Source organism: Amia ocellicauda, chromosome 17 (genome assembly GCF_036373705.1).
Source record: "Amia ocellicauda isolate fAmiCal2 chromosome 17, fAmiCal2.hap1, whole genome shotgun sequence".
NCBI classification, from domain to species: domain Eukaryota; kingdom Metazoa; phylum Chordata; class Actinopteri; order Amiiformes; family Amiidae; genus Amia; species Amia ocellicauda.
In genome coordinates, this window is record NC_089866.1 from 1,814,586 (window position 1) to 1,830,453 (window position 15,868).

The following is a 15,868-nucleotide window of genomic DNA, read 5'->3' on the forward strand; positions in this document are numbered from 1 at the left end:
CGAAGACTGAAGCCGGTCGGGTTTGCCGAAGGGTTGAAAACACAGAATTCCCTGTTTAGTGAGAAGGGGGATTAGTGGGAAAAGTGCCCGAATCCCTGGGCTCCATCATGTGACACAGCCCAGCAGGGCGTCTGGGCCCAGGTCCAATTGGTACCTTCTCGCCATGTCCCAATGAAGGGCCAGTAGTCCCCTTATTTGGCTGCAGTTATCAGTGGGGGAATATACGACACATTTTGTAGTTAAACGATTCTCCTGACAGCAGGCAGCGGGAGTATAATGAACCACAGGGCACGGCCTTTTTAAAACCTGTTTGGCTTTCTTTCTGATCTTCATGTGATGTGTTGATGTTACAACACGTGTGTGGGGGGTGGGGGTGTACTGGTTTGTGTATGCAGTTGTATATACTGGTGTGTGTGCGTTTGCCGTGTGTGTCTCAGTACCGCTTGCTGACGTTAGCCGTTTCCCACCAGGTGGCTGACGTACCTGGGCCTGCTCCTGTTCGACGTCCTCATCTGCCTGCTGGTGCTGTTCGGGCTCATCCGAAACTCCAAGGGAACGCTGATTGGGTGAGTTTGGTCACATGACTGCCACACCACTCTGCTCATTGGGTGAGTCGGGTCACATGACTGCCAGACCCCTCTGCTCATTGGGCGGCTAATCTTCAGTCTCTCCAGGATCAAAACCAGAACAAATTTTAATTCTCACACATTTATACTTGTTCTGTTTTTATTATAGCTCTTATTATATACTTATCACATCCATCATTGAGATATCACTGATGTGGGTTATATAAGCTACTGAGGTGAGGATTCGGGAGTGAGAGGACATTTGTCTTCCTGTTCATCGGCTGTCACTTCCAGGGACCGGTCTCTGTCACTGCAGGGTGAGGGATGCGTCAGGGCTTCAGGTTTGAGCGAGACATCTGTTAATAAAGGTTACAGAACACGCATTGGTGTTAGAGAACTGCCCGTACCTATTGAGCATTGAAGAGTCTGTGTGTGTAGATTTTTGATATATATCTATCCACTGCTGGATAAAGGCCTCTAGAAGAGGTAGACTGGAGCACACTGGATACAGATTCAGTTGAAAATGGATGGTTATATTTTAAGAATATACTACTTGAGGCTCAGGAGAAATTTATACCAAAACTTAGCAAATTGAGGACCAAAAAATATTGGCCAAAATGGTTTAATAGAGGTATGCAACGAAATATCAAGAGAAAGATACACGGACACGGACCCGGGGGACACATGGAAATTGGGCTTCAAGGCATTCGAGAAACAGGAGACACTTCTTCACACAGAGAGGCGTCACAATCTGAACAAACTCCCCAGCGATGTGGCTGAAGAGACAATTTGGGAACATTCAAAAACAGACTGGATAGGATCCTTGATCACTGAGTTATTAATGGACACCAAACGAGCACCATGGGGCGAACAATGTGGAAACAAAATCCCCTTTATAAAATTATACTGACGAGAAGCAAACGCGTCGGCAGTTTTCTATTGGACGGAGCAGCAGGGTGTGTGTATTTATCTATAATAATCCTATCTATCAGAGATGGCACATTGATGGAATGGAGTGTTTTAGCTCTGCTTTCAAGGCAGTCCCAGTATCAATACTGATTTGATCTTTTGTGAAATGCGACCCGGTGATGCCGCACACAGACACACACACACACACTCTGTGTGATTGTGTAGGCAGAGGTTCGGAGGGACGGCTCGTTTATAGATTTGGCTTCTGCTCGCAGGGAAGAGCATCGCCTGAGACACTCAATTATGTGACTCAGATTTCCGACAGTGATATTTTACAGCGCCGCTGTTCGGGTTCGCCTCGTCCCCCTTCGCAGCTCAGCCGGGGCGTGGGCGGCACGCGGGAACACACTTGATTACGGGCTGTGTGTGTCGTGAGTGCAGGCGAGAGACGGCCGCTCCTCCTCCCCCTCTTTCTTGTGAACGAGGAACGAGTGACTAGAGGGTGTTCTCTTCTCTCGGCTCGGGTTGTACGATCTCGTGTAATTCTGCCAGCGAGGCCACGGAGACGCTCAATACCTGGAGATTAACGGCGAGTTATAGCTGACAAGGGTCACAGTCTGACATAATACTGTTCATGTCACTGATTCACACAAGCTTGTTCTGAGACTAATAAGGGAGGCCAGGCCAACAGATTCAAACCAGCGCTGTGTTGCAGTAAGCCTGATCATTTAATCTGTGCAGTGCCTCGTTTGTACTTCTAACTCATCCTAAACTTGGCCAAATGTATCATTCCAATTTCTTTCTTCTTTTCATTTTGATATGAACATTAATTATCTTCACGCCTAAAAATGTATGTTGCATTTCAGTGCTGAAAGGATAGGCCTTGAACTACATACACATCGTTGTGTAAAATCAGTGGGTTATCTGTCCCTAATTAAAACCTGCCACGGAGAATGTTCTGATTTGGGGTATGCCACGAATTTGGGAAAAACAACACGTGTGGGAAAAAATCGTTATCAGAGGGACAGGAGCAGACGTGTTCCTCAGACTCTCACCATGTCATCGCACTGAGTTATAGTATTGATCCGCCCCGAGATGATGATAAATTAGCCGTACAGGGGACAGATGGGAAGGATTTAGCCATAGAGTTCCCGACCTCTTTATCCTTAATTCTGATGAGCTCAGGAAGGGAGGTCTTCTGACAGACGCTAACCCGGAGCCCCTGAGCCCATGTCCAGCAAGCTAGGGGGCTCAGGCAATCACACTGGGGTCAGACACTGAGGTTGTGTTTGCACAGTTGCTCTCTTTGTCACAGGAAGTGTGAGAAGCAGCGCACAGGGAAGGCCTCTCACGACCGAGGCTGAAAAGAGTGAAAGATAAAGTGTAAATCTCTCTAAAACAATTGTGCATAATTTTGAAAATACGAGACCCATCAAACCCCTGAAATGGGTGCCACTCTAGTGCAAAGGGAGTTTGTTGTTAACCCTGTGTTGGTCGGGTCCTCATCTCATCCAATCATCGTTATCTGGCTTTTACCGTGAGCTTGTGATTGAACAGTAAGGCCAGTCAGGCTGTGACGTGATCACTAACAAGGCCGTGTGTCTGTGTGCGTCAGTTCTCTCTGAGATCTGCAGCAGCATTTCAAAGGTTAATCAAGAAAACAACACCAAAGTTTTTGTCAGGGTGGTATCTCTCCAGTACTCTCCAGGACCTACACCTTCTTTGGGATGGGTTTAATTACATTTTTATACCAGTCATTACAGCGTATTAATTTTCCATGGGAGTCGACCGGGCGTGAGAAGGAATTGAAAGCCAGAGAAAGACCGAAGACTGAGCCGAGAGTGACAGGGAGTTAATCTGTCAGTGTGGAAGTCTAGACATGGCTGGGTGGTGTAGAGTGGAATAAACGGAAAGGGTGAAGGTGCCGATACATATTGGTGCCTGTTGAGGAGGAACCATTGCGATGCAGAAAATAACTGTGGCGTGTAACTTGTTTGCACACAGAGAAACTCCGTCTCGGTCCGATCCTCTGTCTCGCTTCAGAAATGGATGCAGGCCGTCCAGCTCCGGGGCAGCGGCCCATTCTTGGGATTCTCCTCACTTCCTGGCTCGGCTGAGGACAGCTGAAGCGCTGACTGCTGTCGTCCTGCAAGAGGTTTCCACCTGCAGCACAGAGAGAACATGGCCTGTGAATCGAGACACCGTGTGTGTGCATTAAGCGCGCACCCCTGCCTTAAGGCTTTGACCTACATGCGCAATGCAATTGTACAATGCTACGTCTGACAGTGGTTTCAATGGAGACCAGGACCTCTATAGCCTAAGACTTCTACAATCCCAGGCACTGGTCCTCAGCCTTTAAGGAAGAGGCAGATTTATAATAAATAAAGCGAGGTCACAGATCTTCCTGTGTCCACCGTGTCAAGTGCAGTTTAACGCCATTGGGAGCGTTACCAGTTCCAGGGAACCCTGGCTCTGCGTGCTTCTGCTCAGCTACTGTCGATCACTGTGGGACCCTGCAGTCAGTTGCTTCGGGTTGCTCAAATTAGCAGGAACTGGTCTTGGTTGTTGACGTCAAGGTGCAGTGCGCTCTGCTGGGAGGCCTTGGGGTATTACACAACTGTGGTAATTGTTAGGGCCTTCGCTGCCTTTCAGGGGGTGTTTGTCTCTCTTCAAATAGCCCTTGAACTGTAGCAGTGAAAGGAGGGGGTGAGGGTGGGGTGGGGTTGGTGGCAGTGCACCTAGTGCAAGACTGGAGGCCAGATTAGTGATGTCACTGGTGATTTGACCACCAGCAAAAGTCAACTATGCAATTGCTTGTTTTGCCCTGTAACTGAAGTTCTTAATTTTAATGCTGGCTGCCTTTCTCTGTCTCTCTCTCTCCCCACAGTGTTTGTTTCCTGGGTGTGTTGACCCTCATTATCAGCTGGGGTTCCCTGGGCCTGGAGCTGGCTGTCTCTGCGGTGAGTTTCTCCAGGGAAAAGTTTGTTTTTCTTGTGTTGTAGACGAACTCTTGCAGTGAGAACTGGGAGATTGGTGGGGTTAAAAATCGCGCTCCTCCCACAGAGCTCAGTTCTGTCCATCGGGCCGTGCCAGCGTGTGTTTATCATTGTGGATGTACCGCTTAGAACATAGCAGAGGAAATGAGAAGGAGAGGGAGCTCGAGGGTAGAAAGGCTGAGTTGTGTGAAGTCGCAGGAATGTGGCTGGAGCTGGAATCAGTTAACCCAATTGCAGACGGTAATGAAACCACGCTGTACTGTCAGGGATACCAGTTCAGAAGAGCTGTGGTAGGGATTGGGTTTCCGAGCTGCGACTCCCCCCGGGGTGCTCCCGTCAAGAGCTCACCAAGTGCCGCGTCCCAGGAGACGACCACAGAGACGATTAGTCAAGTCTGCGTCTCTTCAGCGGTCAGGGTTTTTTCTTACGTTAGTCATAAGCGAAACAATGGTCTCCTTTTATGAGTACAAGACACAAGACACTGTTTTTTTCATATAAATATGCCTGTCAGCCAAGATTGAGGCCATTTCCTCTTTCCCTTTATTAAAAACTTTATATTTCGTAGATGTAAATCCTTCGCCTCCTGTCTTCGAGCTGATTATTCAGGCACTGCATTTGAATTACAAATTGCCAGCTTTCCCAGTATGCATCTCTCCCTCCACCGCGTCTGTTTCACATTAATCCTTTCGAGTGATTTACCCACAAAATCCCAGGCTGGAGCCGAAGCCGTACGGTTATGTGACCGTAAACCGCTCCTCCGCAAAGAAACGCACCCCCCACCTCAGGGTGTGCGATCTGTGTCAAAACCCTCCGCTGCATGAGTCAAGTGTCTGTCTGACACTTTTTTTTTAATCCAGTTATTTTTGTATTTATTATAATTGGCTATTAAACGGAAAAAAATGGGATATTGATGAATGTACGCCGAATTTTGTCAGAGTCCGCCAAACTCTGTGTCCTCGATGGCCTCTTCCAATTGGCCCAACATGGTGGCGGTAACAGATGAATCCCTTCTTCTTTCGCTTGTTCAGCCCTTTGGATCACTTTATTCTGGTTTATTAAGTTTGGGAATATATTAAAGTTAAGCGGTGCTTATTTGTACAGTTCTGTTGTTTTCTTTATCCATTTATTCCCGTGTTTTGAATGCTCTTGACTAAACGCTGCTCTCTCTCTGTGATCTCTCCTGCAGAGCTCCAGCGACTTCTGCGTGTCTCCAGACATGTACATCTCCAAAGTGACCGAAGAGAACGAAGTGGTCAATCAAGGTAAGGTACCTGAAATCCATACGTGCCCGATTTAAGGTCTCTGCCCAGTGGATTGCTGTTGACATGCCAGAGTGTTTTTTCCTTGTTATGCTACATGACCGACTCTTGGGGAAATAGTGGGAATTATAAGTAATTATGTCAAAATGTGTATTTATAGATCAAACACATTTCTCTGTAATCCCCAAGGATGCAAAGGGTTACACGTTTCAGCCAATTAAAAGATGATAAAAAGCAAAGGCACATTAAAAGCTGGTTTATAAACGAAACGAACACCAATGTTTCTGTGAAGCACAAAAATGTACTCTGAATAAACAGTACAATATTAAAATGCACAGTAGTTTTTACCACAGAGTTGCTTCATGTTCCAGAATGTCCAAAAATAAACTTCTGCATTCTCTATAACAATGATTTTGATAAACAAGTGATCTGTGTTCTGGGAATTTTCTAAAAAGTCAGTTGCACCATCATCTGAAAGAAACGCATGGAATATTAATAATAATAATAATAATAATAATATTATTATTATGATGAAATCGCTGGGACCCGTTTTGACCCCTTGTTCAGGTCAAAACCTCCGATTCTCAGGAAGCAGAAGTGAGAGAGCTGATATTGGACAAAATGTCGGCACATCTCTCATTTCCCGTTTCGCTGTGGCAAACAAAGGAAGTGTCTGAGCTGCCAAGAAAAAATAAGATAATAATAATTGGAAATAAAAAGTGCTGTTGTCTGAAAATGACATCACTTCCTTTTCCATTCCATTTTGATAGTCACAGCATAAAAAAGGGTCAAAGTACTTCTGGTCATTAACCCTCCCCTTCCCAAACTTAACAAGGCAGTAAAAATACTCAACGGTCAATTGCTCTGCACTTCTAATTGTGGGGGAAAGTGATTCTTCCTGGTTTGGCAGTCGAGCAAATAATCGTTTTGAATTCAGGTGTTTTCTATCTGTCGGTTTTCCATAAGTTTGGAATTTGCACGGCCAGCATTACAGTCCCTGGGAAAAGCTGAGGCTAACAGGACCAGCGGTGCTGCGATCTGTGTTGAGACGGATTCTCTCGTCTGGAGGGAAACTTCCGCTCGAGTATTTGGCAGGAGAAACGCTGCCCCGGAACCAAAAGAGGACAATCTCAGACCTTCCCCTCCAGAGGTTCGGCCTTCACACTCCCAGGGCCCTGACTGGACATGCTTTTCGCTTGCCCTCGGTGGGAAACGATGGCAGCTCTTATTCGAAGCACGTGTGTCTCCCATTTCACTCTGTATATTAGCCTCGTGAGTAACCTGGAGGTGATGGATCTGAAAGAGAAGAGGGCCATAAGGAGTGGACTCTACTGAAACCCTTTATTTATCGATTTTAATTTAACTGTGATATCTTCTGTCTCTTCTGTTTAGCTGGGGTGCTTTACTCTCATGTTCCTTTAATACACCAGTCTGGAGTGATTTGTTTGTCCTCTGCTGAGAAGCACCTTAACCGAGTCTTTGTTGTAATTGAGCAGTTGAAAGAAAATCCATTCGATGCTCTAAAGAGGGATTTAATTTTTTGAGAGAGAGATATATAATTTAATGCTTTAATTCCCTAGCTTTCAGTTCCGTTCTGTAAACCTCAGAGGGTTATTTTTCGCTGTGATTGCCTTCGCACGGCCGCTAAGCCTCTCTGTCTGTCTGTCCGGGGTGGATCCGGCAGTATCTAAATAACCGGGCCATCACGCCTGGGTGGGTGTGTGGGAGAGGAGCCGCGAGGTCCAGACAGTCACCATCTTTCTCTAATGCGCAAATCGATACTTTTATTTCCCCCACCGGAACTGTCGAGTCGCCCCGTGCCTGTTCCTCTCGCGACGCCGCGGTGAGAGCGCATTATCCGTCCGAGTGCCGGGGCCACCTCGGGCTCCATAAATCACCTGCCGGCATTCAAGTACGGGCAGGAGCGGGGCTGCTGGGAAGCCGTGTGTTTCAAGTGACACCTGGACTCTGCTCCTCTATCTCCTCGGGGGTAATTGAACTATCTGCTCCGGTTATCAGCGGTAAAATTGGAAAAGACAGAACCCAGGAGGCAAAACACATAATGTCAATAAAGCTTATGGATTGGAGAGGTATTTTTGCGGGAGAGGATGAGGCGGCGTTGGGGGGCAGAGATGGATACTGTGTAGTGTAGAAGTTCCCTTAATGATAGTGACCTTCAATCTTACAGCCCTTGGAGAACAGATACAGGTTTCCACTGCCTTTTGTTATGAGTTTTCTGTTGTGTGTTACAGTATTGGTTCACCGTATCATTTTTATTGTCCTTTTTTCGCATCAGGTCTGCCTGAACATTTCTCGTTTCTGCAGACAGCAGTGCTGTAAGACTAGAAAAGGGGAAGAAAGAAAAACGACTAAAAATAAAACTCATGCCTCCAACCCCATTTTAAAATAGATTTGCTGAATTGTCTGGTGTTTTATCTGAGACGACATTGTAATGACCAGGAAGGGAGGGTTTTAGTAGAGAAGCCGAGGTCTCCATTTTTTTCCACAGAAAATCGCTTCAACCTTGTCTACTGGCATTTAAAAAAACAGCCTCTTTCCCGCATCTCGCTGTTCCTTCAGTCGGCAAACTCGCCTGGCCTCGTATTGGTCCCTGTACGTGTCCTGAAGGTGGGAAAAAAAACATTTTTGTTGTTCTTGTTATTCACTGGATGTAACCTTATCTGACCCTGAGTTTAGTTTGTGGTATTATGGCATTTTACTCTAAATGCACATCCTAATTCAGTGAAGCGATGGTACCATCCTGCCACCAGCTTGATACTAATGAAGACAAAGAGGGCAAGCACGGCTTTAGCCTTGCCTTTGGGTCTCTCTCTCTCCCTCTCCCTCTCCCTCTCTCTGTGTGAGAAATCAGAAGGGCCTCCTAAATCCAGTGTGTTTGCAATCTTATCAGAATTGCAATCTAATCAGAATTCATTCTCTGGGGAACTTAATGCCAGAATCACGTTATAAAGCCAAAATTCAGCGACAACGGTTAAGCACTGCATTTATATGAAGTGAACTGTTATGCATGAATCTATGCGTGTCTACGTTTGTTTATTTATGATTGTATTTATTCAATACGGTTACGATTCCCCCTCATCGCCTCATCAGTCAACGAGGCCCTGTCAGAGGCCTTGCGGAGCTGAATGTTTTTCATAAGCATGTGAACAGATGATCCACACTGGGAAACAAGGCTGTCCTTCAATTCATTAGGAGCCGAGGGCCCGGGGGTCCAGCACAGCAGAGCTCAATCTGCATGCAAGTCGTGATGCACGAAGCCTGAGGGACCGGAGCCGAGCGTCTTCTGTACTGCGCCGTTCCTCTGATCGCACTCGCTCTGCCCAGTAAGCGCTGTCAGTGTCCCGTATCGGACCACAGAAGCTTTTCTCTTTCGCGTGCATCGCAAAAAATACAACAGCAACAACTCCACGGCAATCATGTGTCAGACGACACCGCGGTGAGAGGGTTTATGAGATCCCACACAAGACGCATTACAAGCCCGTCATCTGAGTCTTGACACATTAAGCATTAATACAAGCCGTAAATTAGCTCATTCAGCCGCTTGTATACGGCCAAGCGTAGAGATAAATTAATGGCCACTTTATTTCACTTGTCAGCTCCATAATTACACTGTTTATGAAGCGCACCGGGGACGCGGGGCTGTGCCGCACATGTCTAACAGCTCCTCCCGAGCCGCGCTGTGGTGAGAGCTCCCCCCCGGTGCGTGTGCTTCGCCGTGTCTCTGCTCCGACCCGTGCCGGGGGTTCTGGAGGGCAGGTCTCGAGTTCTAAGCAAAACCCCTGCAGTAAAATTACCTGAAAACATCTGTCCGTGGGTCCATCTCTCGCCCCATCTCTATTTCTGTATCTCTCTCTTGCGTCGGATGCAAAATGAATACACGTGTGTTTAAACGGGACAGTCCATGTCATCCTGGGATTTGGGCTTCCTGAGCGATCATCTGGGCAGGATGTGAGAACAGGGGCAGATGGGAAAGCCTGGGAATGAAAGGCAAATTATATCCATGAACCTGCACCTGGAAAAGCTATTATTCTGGCTTTATGTTCAGAGTTGGATTGCCACCGGTCAAGGGAAGTGTTAACGGAAAACAAAAAAAGTCTTCATCACTCAATGCTTGTCTTCTCCCCCTGCCTGCAGTGAGGTGCGGCCCCTTGCCTTGACCTTGTCTGTCCAGTTTCTCTGAGGGCATCAGCCGTCACTGAACCCCGTTTCTCACTGGTTTGGGTGGCGGTTACAATACTCACCAGAAGACGCAAAGAGGAAAGGATGGCTATTTCTGTTTTTCTCATCGAGTTTCTCCCTGAAAACCAGAGCGGCTCCGACTCGTAATAGACTTACAATCTCGTTTCGGGAGTTCCCTGGGAATTAGGAATTCGAAGGTGCTTTTTTTTGGAGCTCACTTTGAATGTTGAAAAGCCGGTTGCCTTGCTCGCTTGCTGTCAGAACCCACTGTCATCACACACGAGATTGCTTTCCCTTGATCTGTCCCTTGCAGATAAAGTCCACATGCCTTTTAATCAGCGTGGACATGAGCTGCTGTTTTATTGAGCTCAGGTATGTGGTTCTGGCCTTCCCGTCCACGGAAATGCAATAAACTGAGATACCATCACACTGCCTGTGATATTACAGATGTAATCCTTCATCTTCCCTACAGAATCCAATATCCTTTTTTATCATCATTATTACTATTTGTATATAGATTATATATTTTTATAGATAAACGTGCTCTTGGTTCTCCAGACCTGTTGTCTCATCTCTCTGAAGTCACGCTCCGTCAGTTCCCTTCGCAGTCAAATTAACATTCATCGATCGTGTCCTAATCAGTTCAGATGTTAATTTTCGTGCGGCCAGCCTGACCTCACCGGAATCTGCAGCCCGGAGGGGAACATCCACGGAGTTGTCCTTTGCTTCTGGAAGCCATTTAAAATAACTTGCTCAGCCCGCTTTACTCAACCACCACCTTGAGGACAGTGGAGTTATAATGTAAATACAGCCATGTGGGTTTGTTTCTCCTTACAGTAGCGCTGCGTTGTTTCCCACGGGACACGTCTAAAAGATGTTCAGTCATGTGAGGCAGTCAAGGAGTCGACGCGTTCTAGGAAAGAGGGATGTTTGGTATTTTGGTTCCTCCACTGATATTACAATCCCACAGTGTGTTACCTGATTGTGGTTTGGCTGTTCTGTTAGGTGTCTGTGATTCCTATTGAAGTGCTTCTGCAGAAAATGTATCTGTGAAGAACAGACAGCTGTGGCAGCCAGTGTTGGCCATACGGGGGCGGAGGAAGTAGGCGAGGACGAACACGGCCACAACAGCTCTCGCGACCCCTCCTCCTTTGCTTTGCACTGTTTGACACCACATGGCTTGCACGTGTCGGGAACTCGATGGATCACTTGCCATCTTGCGATATAGTTTGCGATATTTTCTTATTTATTCAGATATTTCTTTAGTAGATTAACTATTTATTTTCTCTGCAAAACCCTACAGCTCACCCTGTGCACAGTAAATAGAGATCTATCTCAATATAGGTTTCACTGGATTGTCACTCGGTTCTTTCTGTGCCCGATTGCCTTTCATGAATATATATTGAAATAAGGTAATTCAGATGGTCTAGTGAATCAAATATGAGTGCCAGGCCAAGGAAGGCACAGGAAGCCCTCCTGGTTATGTATGCATGTATGTATGTATTTATTGATGCGCTTTCTCCCTGGAGAGCACACAGTACCGAGATGCGTCATTTCTGTACGATCTCTCGGCACCGTCTCCCCCCAGGTGATTGTTGTTGTTTGGGAAATAAAGAGCCGATTGTAACCTCACCGCGGCTGGCTGGCAGGCGGTCCGGCGTCTCTGCAGAATATCCCGAGCTAGGAGGGGTGCGGGGAAAAAGACACCAAACATGATTGTTTTTAAAAGCAAGTATGTGGGCTATGGGTTAAAGATGCAGCGATCTGCGTGAAGCGCATCTGTAGCAGCTTTCATGTGAGATCTGTCTTGTGCACTTATTGTTTTATTTTTTTTCTGGTTTGTTTGTTGGGTTTGATTTTGAAGCCAATTATTCCAAACTCGTCAGATCAGACCCAGGGGTCATTGTTGACCGTGCTTGGAGGTGTCAGTGGTGCTAGTTTTGACCATTCTAACATTTCCTTTCTTTATTTCAGATATTCTGCAGTACTACCTGAAGTGCAGCATCGGATCTCCCAACCCTTTCCAGCAGGTTGGTCTGGTTATTTATTTATTTAGTTATTACCCCTTCATGGTCACAGTTCCTTTCTAGTTAAAAACCCCTCCGATACCTGCCCAGGCCAGAGCAGAGAGAAACCAGAAGTACACCATCAGGGCATCAAGAGAAACTGTTTGACCGTAATCCGTTGTCTGGTGCTGCTCTTGTTCTTTGAGGACTAAATCTCATATTACTGAGGCCACCTCAGGCCTCTGACCCATGTCTGTTACCGATCTGAACATCAGCCAGCAGTTCGGGAGCAGTGACTCCGGATCCGGACATGATCATGTTTCTCAGGTTGTAAGCATCTGCTCGCTCCTCTGATCCTGTCGAGACACTGCAGGCAACAGAGCCCGGCCCATAAAGACTAACAATAAATAGATAAGTCCCTCAAGTGATGAAGCCGGCGATGGATGGGAGTCGCACTGAGTTACTGCGTGTGAAGTAGGGCACCTGTTTTCTAATGTTGTTCATTCACTAATTGAATTAATTCGTGCCACCCATAATTTTATATATCTAAATTGATAACATTTGCTTTCTATTTTTTTCTTTTCTCCCAGTAACATTTTGATCAGTTCTCCAGAGACCCCTTTGCATGATTGACCCACAGATGCCGTATATAAACACGTTTGTTTGAGTTCTGGTCCCTGCTGTTAGTATAGACGTTGAATAACAAGAGAAATACTAAAGGGACGGACAGAGTAATAGCTGACGTCTCTCTACAGCACTAAAGAATGAATATAAAACTCTGTCAGGTACAGCAGTGCTGTAGTCCAGGGCATTACTCCCGCAGAATCAGCTCTCATTGTTTCTGACACACATTTACAACAACAACAGCAACGAGAGACAGATATTGAATGAAATCCTCTCCCTGCGCTCTATTCCCACAGTCGTCTTCTCTGATAGGAACGGACGTGAGTGCTGGGACTCAGTTCCTGCTCCTGCTCTGCTAAAAGGCCCGACTCCTGGCCTTCAGAGCCTTCCTGGCAGATTCAGGAGTGCTGTTTGCTCAGAGAGGCAGAAGGTGTAGAGAGAACACATCCATTCCTCAAGTAGCCGTCAAATATTAATGCGCTTCGAAGGGGCTATGAGGCACAGCGTGCCTCTAATGGAGGGGCGACTCCCTCGCTCTCGTTTACGCGTGACTGTGTCCGGTGCCAGTAGAAGCTCGTGCTGACAGTGTTCGCTCTTTTTTTTTTCCCTCGCTTGATCTGTGATCAGGGCAGGGCAGGGCCTCCCTTCCGAAAGATCCTCCGCACACGGTATTAACACTTTGTGGAGGGGGTTGGAGGAAGGAAGTTTTCTGAATCTTCTCTGACGAAAGAGCGCTGGCTTGTGACGGCTCCCAGGTTAAACTGAGATCGGTCTGTAGAAAGTCAGGTTCTCGGGGAATTTAATCTTTTAATCAAATCTGGACTCACAAGTAGCAGATTCCAATTATGATACTCGGTGAGGGTTGACAGAGGACTCTTCCCTCTTCCTAAAGTCACCCCACTGTGAAGGACCGCTGTGTTTATTTATTTATTTATTTAAGAACATAACACAGTGTCCAGTCGAGAGGAGCCCATTCTCCCCATCGTGCTCGTTTGGTGTCCATTAATAACCGAGTGATCAAGGATCCTATCCAGTCTGTTTTTGAATGTTCCCAAATTGTCTCTTCAGCCACATCGCTGGGGAGTTTGTTCAGATTGTGACGCCTCTCTGTGTGAAGAAGTGTCTCCTGTTTTCTGTCTTGAATGCCTTGAAGCCCAATTTCAATTTGTGTCCCAGGGTCCGTGTGTCCATTTATAATGTTGTGACCGGATGCTGGCCACGGGTTCGATCTGCCCCTGTCCTCAGTCACTCCCCCACTCCCCCACTCAGCCCCTGGTCCCACAGTGGGAGTTGACAGCGGCGCGGGGGTGTCATCTGACCACGGTGTCTCTGCTCCTCTTATAGAAGCTGTCTGGCAGCCACAAGGCCCTGGTGGAGATGCAGGATGACGTGGTGGAGCTGCTGCGTTCGGCCATCCGCGATTATCCGCAGTCCAAGGTGAGTGGGGCGTGACATCGGCACCGCCTCTGACACAGAGGACAAAAATACGCATGTGTGGCGTGTACGGCTGATGCGACCCATGTGTTATTGGATTAACTTTATTTATCTTCTTTTTTTGCAGCAGGGGGAGGACAACGTGTAGGTTTTGCGTTTCATGCAGTTAAATGACTGTCACTGGAATAACAAAGAAACTTAAACTTCCCCCACTGCAGATGGATGTAGTGCGCACACGCACACACACACACACACACACACACACACACGAGCATGTTGCTAGTTAACGTCACAGCTGTCCCCCCTGCCCCAGTATAGCTGTGTTCAGTTTCTTTTTATACTGGTTTTCTATGGGGCCCTGTCTCTCTTTCCCAGAGCCCTGAATGGTGTTTTTGTCCCCCGCTGATCTCTTTAACTGGCCGCGCTGAATAGCAAAGTGCTGCCCAACAGTTTTGGACTCACTGGGGTGGGGGGGAGAGTGGGGGGATAAAGTCTATTGAGAGGAAGAGTGCTGACTCGGGCAAACCTTTCCTCTGTAAGTGAAAGAGGCCCGGTCACCTCCACGATCCAGGAAACTTGACCTTCACTCTTTTTGTTGTTGTTGTCATAGTTTTATAAATACCAGTTTTGCTCTTCTGATGATGATGATGATTATTACACGTCTCTGCTCCTGTGTGTGTGTGAGAGTCTGTCTCTGTGTTTATAAAGATATAGGTGTATGCATGCGTTTAATTTTGCGTTCTCTCACGTCTCCTCTCCTCTGAATGCCTGCAGGGGAATCTGGAGCAAATCCAGGGGGTGTTGAACACCACGGAGATCGGGCTGCACCAGTTGACCGCCCTGGTGGACTGCCGCAGCCTGCACATGGTGAGTGAGTCCAGCAGCTACTCCGTCCTGAGGACACGGGGGGCAAGACCTCTTGGGGGAATTGGGATGGGATGGTATGGAGGGGGGTAGTACAGTACAAACACCTTGTTGTAATTTACATCCACGGCCCACCCAGTTCTGGTTCCTAAAGCAGGGCCTAGTCGTCTCATTAGTCAAGACCCGTTAACAACCGTAGTTGGTCTGCGAGACTCTGCCGAAACGAGGAGCAGCAGTGGCGGTGTTCTCTAGACGGCTGTCCAGCTGGCAAATCAAATACCCGGCAAAATCTATATCTGGTGTTTTTCATTTGCCTTTTCCAGACGTTTTCCAGATAAAGCAAATCAGTTCAGGTTTTGTAGAGCAGAACCGTTTCTCAGTCCCCGATAGTCAGGGTTGATGTGCAGATGGGAAAAATAATCCGCGTGCGTCTCAGAGCGGAAGGAAAAAGGCGTTTTCTTGACCTCCTTCTCTTGCCTCCGTTAATCCCTCGGCCACCGGAGACTCACTTGTCCGTCGTGTGGATCCGCTGACATCTATTTTTCGAACGGTAGCATGTACTCTCTGAGAGACCGCAGAGGATTTCTGTTAAATAAATATTGATTTGTTCTCCCCAGCGTTTCATCGACGAGCTCGACGGAGATTTATTTCTCACAAACTAATAGGTGCTGTGCTTGAAAATCACCCTTATTGACGGGAAGATTAGCCAGTCTTCAAATAAATTGCTAAACTGGCTCTTCCTTTGAGCTGCGGAGATCCTCGGTCCTCTCTGAAAGCAAAGTCAGCCATTGATCTCCAACTGAGCCTCAAACCGAGATAGAGAGAAAAAGAAACGAACTCTGAACCGCAGTGTGCTTCTGTGGGGTTTGAGGGATATTGGCTTTGATTTATACATCATATTGCATATCTTAACCACTGTCTCCATCAGCGTTCCCCAGCAAGTGTGCCACCAGGAGTGGACAGGTAGCAAAAGTGTGCCATCATGTGTGGACAGGTGTCATGAACATACA

General features: G+C 47.1%; 1 protein-coding gene across 2 annotated transcripts in view; it reads left to right on the forward strand.

Annotated features, from left to right (window-relative positions):
• ttyh3a (tweety family member 3a) overlaps nucleotides 1-15,868 on the forward strand; it is a 65,694-nt gene that overhangs the window by 35,135 nt on the left and 14,691 nt on the right. For both annotated transcript variants that reach the window (XM_066690222.1, XM_066690221.1), the window contains exons 5-10: nucleotides 471-566; nucleotides 4,363-4,435; nucleotides 5,658-5,733; nucleotides 11,905-11,960; nucleotides 13,905-13,997; nucleotides 14,769-14,861. In XM_066690222.1, coding sequence (XP_066546319.1) covers nucleotides 471-566; nucleotides 4,363-4,435; nucleotides 5,658-5,733; nucleotides 11,905-11,960; nucleotides 13,905-13,997; nucleotides 14,769-14,861 — 487 coding nt within the window. The remainder of the gene's footprint in view (nucleotides 1-470; nucleotides 567-4,362; nucleotides 4,436-5,657; nucleotides 5,734-11,904; nucleotides 11,961-13,904; nucleotides 13,998-14,768; nucleotides 14,862-15,868) is intronic.